The 10697-nt window shown below is 44.6% G+C and overlaps 1 protein-coding gene across 1 annotated transcript in view; it reads right to left on the minus strand.

Annotated features, from left to right (window-relative positions):
- The window catches only part of ttbk1a (tau tubulin kinase 1a), a gene marked incomplete at its 3' end in the record, with an annotated part of 52646 nt that extends 42153 nt beyond the window's left edge, over positions 1-10493 (minus strand). The window contains exons 1-5 of the mRNA XM_080722775.1: positions 10335-10493; positions 8961-9108; positions 5693-5766; positions 5017-5157; positions 3111-3215 (exon numbers count right to left, since the gene is read on the minus strand). Of these exons, the coding sequence (XP_080578901.1) occupies positions 3111-3215; positions 5017-5157; positions 5693-5766; positions 8961-9108; positions 10335-10442 (576 nt within the window). The 5' untranslated portion in view covers positions 10443-10493. The remainder of the gene's footprint in view (positions 1-3110; positions 3216-5016; positions 5158-5692; positions 5767-8960; positions 9109-10334) is intronic.
- Between the last annotated feature and the right edge of the window lie 204 nt (positions 10494-10697).

The raw sequence follows: 10697 nt of genomic DNA on the forward strand, positions 1-10697 counted from the left end.
CTTACATGGATGGGACGTTTACAATCTACAAGCACTCCTCTCGGCCGCGGAGGGGTCCGCCGCGGGGTCCGCCGCGGAGGGGTCCGTCGCGGGGGCGCCGCGGACCGTCCGCGGAGCTCAGCGGGACCACCGTGGACCACTGCGGACTGAGTTGCTGCTGTTAGCCAGTTAGCGTAGCCTCCAGGCTCAATAAGCCTCATGTCAGGGCCGGCGGCAGCCCACAATGGTTGAGGGTGCTATGGCTGAGGGTGCTATGCTTTAAGTGAAGGCTACCCAACTGAAATCGGCCAGGTGAAAACAAAAGGCTAAATTTGCATACCAATGGGAGTGTGTGCCAAACCGGTTGTGGCCAGCCAATGCTGATCTACTGTATTATAATGTAAATTTCGGGAATTACTGAGGTGGGGGTGCTCCCTGGCCAAAATGAGGGTGCAAAGCAGGCCTCAGCACCCTCAGGGAGTTGAAAGCCTACTTTCCTTAGTGGGAACACCCAGAGCCCCTGCACCTCACGTCTAAAATAGCCAACACTTTTTAGGCAGAAAAGAAAATATGTAGCATATTATTTAAGGATAATATAGGCAGGGGTCTTCAACAGAGCTGAGAGTTTTAAATGTAATAAAAAATAAGCAATGTTTTGTTGGGTTATATATTATGTCTTAATTATTAATTGATTCGCTTGTAGGCCTATACCAAAATCCATTAAAAAAAGTTTCTAACTGTTCCCAGGTCAAATATTGATGTGTGATTAAAATGTGATTAATTGAGATGAATTAATTACAAAGCCTGCAATTATAATTTCTTTAAACGCATCCCAGAGACTCTTATTGTTCCAATACATTGGATTCAGTTCTAAAAGGAGCTGGCTAAACAGATTTTGCAGGAAAAAAAAAGAAAAAAAAAAAGTAATATAACTTAATATATTACATATTACTCTTGATTCCAAGTAATAAGTAATATAATATTATTACTTTTTCCAAGGAGTAATAAGTAATAAGTAACGATTACTCTCCTAAGTAATATTGCCCAACACTGCTTGTGTGTGACTTTTGTATGATGAAGTAGGGCTTTTATTTTACCAAAAAACATACACATTTGAACCTTGGAGATACAAGGTTTTTGCCTGACAGTGACGATGTTCATCATTTTCACTCCCAGCACCTTATATTTATAGCATATTGTAGCGATTATGTTGTGAGGAAAACATTGAGATAACAGCCATTTTGGTTTGAACTGACTGAAAATAACTTTGTACTTCAAGTTTAAAATGATACTAAATATTTTTTCAAGTGTCCAAATAATATTATCAAATTATCTCGCGGCACCCCTGGACTGCCTTCGCGGCACCCCGGGGTGCCCCGTCACCCACTTTGAAAACCCCTGCTCCAAAGGGATATACTTTGGAATGAGGAAGATACTAGACTTTTGAGGCTTCAGGCTGGGGCTGCGACTCCCTCCGCCACATACATATACTTTATTTTTTTCTTCTAATAAACACCCTAACATCCTTCAACATATTCTGCTTTGATTGATGTGTTGATTGATTGACAGCTGTCACTCACGTCTCTTCATGCAGAATAAAATCATAATGTCCAAAGGAACTCAAACTGAAACACAAAACAACAAAGGTCAAACAAAGGTCAAACAAATGTCAAACAAAGGTCAACAAAATGCAAACACAAACAAATAAAAGATGAAAATGCTTACAAATACATAGAACTATGTTTAAGCATATATTCTGTATGTGCACACGTACACGCACACACGCGCACATGCACACACACACACACACACACACACACACACACACACACACACACACACACACACACACACACACACACACACACACACACACACACACACACACACACACTTAATAACACAAGTATTATATATTTGTCAGATATGTATGTCTGTATTTTATAGACTCACCCCCTAGCTTCCGCCGACTCACCTCTTCAGACTCCACCGTAGCCCATAGCACTTACCGTAGCATTCGCCTATCCTCAATGACCATACATGAAAGCTAGATAGCTTTTTTTTTAGGTTTTATATGAAGGTTTTGTATGATTAGGTGCTGGGTCTGCTGCCCAAATGAAATTTCCCCAGCGAATGTTTGCCACACATTACACGATTCTTCTTACCTTTACCGCACAATGCACACATCCTATCCAAGGTCGTTGGAGCGTCTCTCAGATCTATCGTTTTTGAGCGGTGGAGAAAATCTAAGCGATGGGTTGAAACTAGCTCTGGTCCATAGCGTTTGTTGCTCTACCTCCCAAATTCTTGGCAAATCCGGAAAGACACGTCGTCTGGTCCGAAAATAACACAAACTGTTTCTCCCCTCACCAAACCAAAGGTATCAGTGGACAGTTGAAAGCTTACTCTACTTAGTGGATGCGGTCTGAGCCCCCCACCACACGATTAAAATACATTTCTAGGGTAAAATGAAAAATATTCCACCGGATGGAGACTCCATTTCTTCTAGTTTTTCACTATTTGTCGTCGCCATCAAGGTGCCAACTCACTACTGCCGCGCAGGTCAGAGGACCAAATTACACAGAGCATTAGTCTCGTTGGGTGTTATTCAGCTCTGCGACGTTGGAAGCGCTTTTTTTTTTCTCGTAAAAACAGTCTTCAACCAGGAAGAGTGTCTCCATCCGGTGGAATATTTTTCATTTTGCCCTAGCAATGTATTTTAATCGTGTGGTGGGGGGGCTCAGACCGCGTCCACTAAGTAGAGTAAGCTTTCAACTGTCCACTGATACCTTTGGTTTGGTGAGGGGCGAAACAGTTTTTGTTATTTTCGGATTTTCGGTCTTTCCGGATTTGGCAAGAATTTGGGAGGTAGAGGAACATAGCGTTAGGGAGAACTCCACTAACGCTATGGACCAGAGCAAGGTTGAAACAAGCGTTTAACTCGCTGTGTTAGTCCACATAGCAGACAGACAGACAGACAGACAGACTCACCGGGTGGACCTCTCCTGTAGTGTTGGTGTATTGATAACAGACAGACAAACAGACAGACAGACAGACAGACTCACCGGGCGGACCTCTCCTGTAGTGTTGGTGTATTGATAACAGACAGACAGACAGACAGACAGACTCACCGGGCGAACCTCTCCTGTAGTGTTGGTGTATTGCCGAGCCAAACCAAAGTCCAACATGTAACACTTCCGGTACGTCGAGGGGAGTCGGCCCATGGCAAAGTTCGACTGCAGCAAAAAAACAAGACAAAAATAACTGACATAAACGTTCAATAGAATGAATCAATAATAATAAATATAGTAATGATAACTAGAACTGCACTCTGTTGAGGTGCCAGCCATGTATGGCCTACTTTGTGCGCACACAGAGCACACCATGAGGTGCCACACAGAGCACACCATGAGGTGCACACAGAGCACACCATGAGGTGCCACGAGGTGCGCTCACACAGAGCACACCATGAGGTGCCACGAGGTGCGCTCACACAGAGCACACCATGAGGTGCCACGAGGTGCGCTCACACAGAGCACACCATGAGGTGCCACGAGGTGCGCTCACACAGAGCACACCATGAGGTGCCACACAGAGCACACCATGAGGTGCCACGAGGTGCGCTCACACAGAGCACACCATGAGGTGCCACACAGAGCACACCATGAGGTGCCACGAGGTGCGCTCACACAGAGCACACCATGAGGTGCCACGAGGTGCGCTCACACAGAGCACACCATGAGGTGCCACGAGGTGCGCTCACACAGAGCACACCATGAGGTGCCACGAGGTGCGCTCACACAGAGCACACCATGAGGTGCCACGAGGTGCGCTCACACAGAGCACACCATGAGGTGCCACGAGGTGCGCTCACACAGAGCACACCATGAGGTGCCACGAGGTGCGCTCACACAGAGCACACCATGAGGTGCCACGAGGTGCACACAGAGCACACCATGAGGTGCCACGAGGTGCGCTCACACAGAGCACACCATGAGGTGCCACGAGGTGCGCTCACACAGAGCACACCATGAGGTGCCACGAGGTGCACACAGAGCACACCATGAGGTGCCACGAGGTGCACACAGAGCACACCATGAGGTGCCACGAGGTGCACACAGAGCACACCATGAGGTGCCACGAGGTGCGCTCACACAGAGCACACCATGAGGTGCCACGAGGTGCACACAGAGCACACCATGAGGTGCCACGAGGTGCACACAGAGCACACCATGAGGTGCCACGAGGTGCACACAGAGCACACCATGAGGTGCCACGAGGTGCACACAGAGCACACCATGAGGTGCCACGAGGTGCACACAGAGCACACCATGAGGTGCCACGAGGTGCACACAGAGCACACCATGAGGTGCCACGAGGTGCACACAGAGCACACCATGAGGTGCGCTCACCACTGAACACCATGAGGTGCCACGAGGTGCGCTCACCACTAGCATCACCGCGTCCAAAGAAAACCTGATATATTATGACCAATGACATCAACACTGGCATCACCTGATCCCACATTGCCAGTTAATGATGACGTTACATCAGATGATTAGAAAGCTAGATAAGAACTACAGTCTGACCCTATATATGCCTTGATATTATGATCTCACTGTCTCATTGGCAACCACAGCCAATCAGATTGGGGGAAAGGGATGACATCACAATATCAAGGTAACGTGATGTCTCATTGGGTGAATGGTTACATCAGATGATAAGTACCTTGGACACGTCATCCAATGGGAAAACCCTGGGGAGGCATGCTCAATGGAAAGTGTGTGTGTGTGTGTGTGTGTGTGTGTGTGTGTGTGTGTGTGTGTGTGTGCGTGCGTGCGTGCGTGTGTGCGTGCGTGTAGCCATGTTAGTTAACTACACAACTATTTGGTTCACTCATCATCTTTCCTTCAATGCATGAGGAGTGAGCAGGCCGCTTCTTATCACCTGACAGGTGAGTTTTTGGTGAGGGTACCTACTACCCCAGGGGAGACGGGGAGAGAACATGCAAACTCCACAAACACAGGAACTACTTACGGGTTTGATGTCTCTGTGCAGGAAGCCTACAGAGTGGATGGCCTCTATGGACTCCAGGATCTGTTTCCCCAGGCGGAGGGTGGTGGACATACTGAAGGTTCCTCTGGGCTGGGAGCGCCGTAGGTCTGCGAGGTTCCGACCCTGCTAATACATTACACTGTTACTGCAGGGGTTCCCAAACCTTTTAGTCTCAGGGCACCCCGTGAATATTTTCTTTAATCCGAGGCACCCCTACATTATAAATTTCACTCCCAGCACCTTATATGTATAGCATATTGTCGTTGTCGGGTGGCAACCTTGTATGTCCAAAACCGTTCGTTTTGTATTCATCATCTACCGGTATCTATAAAATGTACTAAACTAGTGAAAACAGCAGATCTACAAGCACGTGCTTGTAGATCGGCTGTTTTCACTAGTTTTGTGCGACAGTCTTGTATGATGAAGCAAGGCTTTATATAAAGCCATTTAACACTTGTCACAATGATAATATTTGTTACATCTCAGATGGTGGTCAGCCACAACAAACTCACAGTCGCAACAACCTGGCCAATAAAAAAGTACTACTAGTACCACTCCTACCATTACCAGTACTACTATTACTAGTACTACTATTAGCACTAACACTAACACTAACACACATAATAATAATACTAATACAAAGGGATAGTTTTGGTACCTGTAGCTGCATGACCACGTAGTTGAATTTGTCATTTCTCCCGCAACCGATGAATTTACACACGTGGTTTTTACCTGAAAGAAAACACAAGCAGGGTTAGTTAAATGTAGTTTTAGTTACACACGTTACTATTTATAAGCTGTAGTATGATGGTGTTAATATGGTTTTAATTATAATCTGTAGTATGATGTTGTTAAAGATGGGGTGCCATGATTTTTGACAAAAAATGATGATCAGGTATTATGATTATACTAGGAGGAAAATGTTTTCCCCAAAAAATGTACAGAAAGTGTTAAAAGTATGTTTTTATGCACCCACACCCACTGGTTATCAAGTGGGTGTTAATCCAGCTGAAGTTAGCCACACCCACAGTGTTGGGTGTATGGTAAAAGGGGAGGGGACCCGGTGGTCTATTAGAGTAATGTTAACTCCATAGACACATACACAACAGAAAAAGTACAAAACTATGGCACCACCTCTTTAAATCTAGTCACAGCAGTGCCCTCACGTCTCTCGGTCTGAAAAGATCTGCCCCATGCCAGCTCTGTGCACTGTGTGCAAGCCCGCGGGAAGTGTTTACAGCACGTCGGTTAGACGGACCCAGGCAGGATCTCCCAAGAATCGCATTTCACCAGTTTAATGGAAACGGGCTAAATTCGCTTTGTCTTAATGCGTATTTCTGATAATTCGCTTCCCTAATTCGAATACATTTATGGAAACATGGCTAGTGTTCATATTACTGTTTTATTGTATTATGTTGACGTGGTTTAAAGGCTTAAAGCACCACTTTTTTTATTTTTATTTTTTACATAAACGATTCGTCGACGTGTCTGATTAACCCCCGCGACTCGAGACAGCCCTACAAGTAGTGTAGAGCAAACACATTAAAAACCCGGTTAAATGGGTTTGCGTAGGACCAACACCCCAACCTGGAGAAACAAGTATGTTACAAAAGCATGTTGTTTGGTTACGGGCGTAAACACAAACATTTGCGCAAACAGATATGCCACATACAAAATCAACGAACCAAACGTCTCATAGCGTGTCTCTTCATAGCATGTCTTTTCCGGGACTTGGCAAAACATAACAGCATAACATCTGTTTAGCAGAGTGTGGTGGCTGGTGTGGGACAATGATGACAAGAATGTGTGTTATGACAACTAATAGCATATTGATTAAAAAAAAGGGGGGAAACAAATAAAACTTTTGACCTAAACGTGATGGGCTCCACTCTATGCTATGAAGGCTGCTGGGTTCTGCTGGGGAAAGGGTGAAGGGTCTGCCTAATAGACCCTGATAAATAGGTTTCTGTTTAAACAAATGTATGTATTTTGTTTAATATTAATATGCTACACACTGTAAGATCTGAACTGTAAAACTATAGTTTGTTAATATTTGAACTAGCCTACAACAGAACAGCTGGCATCTGTCTGTCTGCTGTCTCTCAAGGAGTTCACACCTACAGTAAACTTGCCTAAATTTCACTTCATCTATGTTGTCTTCCTGTGTCCTTTGATCAGTCCTGTTTGAACCAATCTGTCTGTCTGTAGGCCATGATTTGTGTATTGAAACTATACTTAAGGTCACTTTATTCTGGATATTGAAACTCAGTATTGGCCTGGCAGCCGTGAGGTGAGCCAGTGCCGGAGGACTCTCTCTGCGTGCTCTGACTTTCTACTTGATTCTGATGCTATCCTGGACTTTGTTTTTGATGCTTCTTTGAATAAAGCTGCAAGGAACATACTACCTGCATCATCTCCGGATTCCTACTTCTTTTATATTTTAGTAAAGGTTCTATTTCTTTTATCTGTATTTCTTATTTATCAGACCCCATGGACAGTCATTTGGGATCAATACAAGTAGGACAATGAGCCTAGATGTTATTTAGGGCGGAGTACTCCTTTAATTGCATTAAATGTCACCATGACTGAAGTTCCCTGCCAGGTTAGCTTTCTCAGTGGCCATCAATAAAGGTCAGGGCCAAGAGAATGACACAGTTGGCATCAACTTACTTCAGCCATGTTTGTTCTACACCTCAACTCTACACAGCCTTCTCAAGAGGAAAGAAAGACAAGTTTTCGTTGTAGGTATTGAGCGAAATCACATTACGCAACTTCCTGGTGCTGATGTCACGGTTGAAGGGGAAACCCTACTAAAAGCCCATAGAGTTAATTACCACAGAAATCGCAAATGTAATGCAATTTCCGAAGTATAAAATACGGCTAGCATGATCAAGAACACAAGATAGTAAAAGGCACAAAGCGTTATCATTTACTTTACTGTTGTAAATAATGATTTGTTGGCTTTAAGTTCAGCAATTTCTGTGTTATTTTACCCTTCAAAGCTGACGTCAGCACCAGGAAATTGCTGAGAAATTTGCTGAGTGCGCGTGCGTGGGCGGGCCGTGAATAGGGTCTATCGGTAATGGAACAACTGATATTGTTCACAGGGAACTCCTTTAATTATCCATCGTACCACCATCCTATCCTATCCTATCCTATCCTATCCTATCCTATCCTATCCTATCCTATCCACATCCACAATGGTGATAGGATTTTTCCTCCACCTTGAATGGAGTTACACGATGAAGACAAAACATCATATTTTTGCCATATTGCCCACTCTTAATAAATAGTTACATCAGCAACACACCTTTCAGGAGTAGTTATCACTTCTCCCATAGACAGACCAGAAATGAGCACCACCCTCCCCCCTCCTTACTTTAACCCACCCCCCTAACCTGTACATATAGTGTTTTTATAACAGTGATGATTTTTTAATGTTCTTTTTTAATTGCTTGCTATTTGTTACTGTATGTCCATGACTTGAATACCAAGGACTTCCGAAGTAAACAAGACAGTAAAAGGTCTTATTTGGGATGCTCCTTTTAGGCAGGGTGTTTGACTGTACTTGTACTGTACTACATTTGTTTTTATTGTATCGACTATACTTACACTGTTCTCCATTGTTGTCTAATAAAATAATCAATCAAATGCCTAGACATGAGGGCTGTGTAGCATTATTATTAGTATTATTTTACCCTGCAGTTTCTTCAGGACAGCCACCTTCAGAACCCGTTTATTAGCATTATTATTAGTATTATTATTAGTATTATTTTACCCTGCAGTTTCTTCAGAACAGCCACCTCCACCTTCAGAACCTGTTTATTAGTATTATTATTAGTGTTATTTTACCCTGCAGTTTCTTCAGGACAGCCACCTCCATCTTCAGAACCTGTTTATTAGTATTATTATTAGTGTTATTTTACCCTGCAGTTTCTTCAGGACAGCCACCTCCATCTTCAGAACCTGCTTGGGTTGCTGCGCCGACTCCACCTTCAGGGCAACGTTCTCCCTGGTGAGAAGATCCAAGGCCTCGTAGATCTCCCCGAAACCTCCTCCACCTATCTTCTTTAACTGATGGAGAGACGGCACATTAACACCACCCAAACCTCCTCCACCTATCTTCTTTAACTGTTGGAGAGACGGCACATTAACACCACCCAAACCTCCACCTATCTTCTTTAACTGATGGAGAGACCGTACATTAACACCAGCCAAACCTCCAGCCAAACCTCCACCCAAACCCCCACCTCCTATTGTCTTTAACCGTTGGAGATACCGCACATTAACACCACCCAAAACTTCAGTTAGATCTAGTACACGTGATGATATAACACCACCCACCATGCCAGAACATCACTGTGCATTAAAGGTTCTACACCATGCATTTAAAAATCATTTATAACATTGTTTATGTCCCAAAACCGTTTTTAAAAGGTTTGAGGCTAAATGACCACTCCTGAATACAGTCTAGAGCCCCTGTCATTTCTGCCTGGCTTTCAGAGCATTTTCAGCTGCAGTACCACCTTGTCCTGAGTGGGAGGACTGCGCTATTGAGACAGTTTTGGCCCCACACTCCTCCCCACCTCCTGCTCAGCAGGCCTGCCCACCCCTCCCCAAACCCTCTCCCAGCTCCTCCTGTCTCCTTCTCAGGCCTGCCCACCCCTTCCCAAGCCCCACTCAGCACAGCAGTAGCAGTAGGTCCCGATTGTGATGTCACAATCGGGCCTAAAATCAGACAGTCCGTTCTGAGACCTGCTTACATAGATCTGCCCATAAACTGAGAAAGACACAATGGTCAGAAATAGGACTTTGGGAGGATAGAACGTGCTGGTGGGACACCAAAAAAAGAAGAGAAGAATAAGCTTGCACACCGTCTTAGGGCTCCCAGGTAAGTTTTATTGGCAACGTTTCGACCCTACATGGGTCTTCATCAGGCATGGTATCAGACAGCAAACAGAAGTGTTAAGTACACAGCACAAATGGATGTGTGGCAGTGGAACCCAGCTGCTCACCATAATCACAAATTAACCCCGCCCACCCAAATTACCAAAGAAACAGGCAGTTAACAGTGTCTAGTGTCTAGCCTATATAAAGGTAACAATGCAAAAAAACTATAAAATAAATCAGGGAATGGGGACACCAAAAAAATACATAAAAATTAGAAAAATGCAAATTCATGGTGTGGTCCCTTTAAAGTACCGCTTCACCACAAAGACATGGAACAAAAGGACCCTCTGGTGTTTGAGTTGTGCAGTTAGTCTAGTTTAATAACATGAATCAGACGTTGATTAACTCACCACTTTCCATCGGTCCTTCACCATGCAGTTGGGTGGCAGGATGTCCACCTGCTCGGTGGTCCCGTTCATGTTGTTGTTGTCCTGGAGGCCGGGCACTAGACACTGCATCTGCCAACCCGACAGAACCCGTGCTGCACCCAGCTTAAATGAGCCATTTATCTGTGCAAAGCAACACACCAATTAACAACAATTAATTAACACCAATGAACACCATGCTCTCTGTGAATGCACGTCTGTCTGTCTGTCTGTCTGTCTGTCTGTCTGTCTGTCTGTGTGTCAGTCAGTCAGTCAGTCAGTCAGTCTGTCTGTCTGTCTGTCAGTCAGTCAGTCTGTCTGTCTGTCCTTCTCACATTGTATTTCATG

The sequence above is a fragment of the Nannobrachium achirus genome (assembly GCF_963921795.1).
Source record: "Nannobrachium achirus genome assembly, chromosome: 3".
Classification (NCBI taxonomy): domain Eukaryota; kingdom Metazoa; phylum Chordata; class Actinopteri; order Myctophiformes; family Myctophidae; genus Nannobrachium; species Nannobrachium achirus.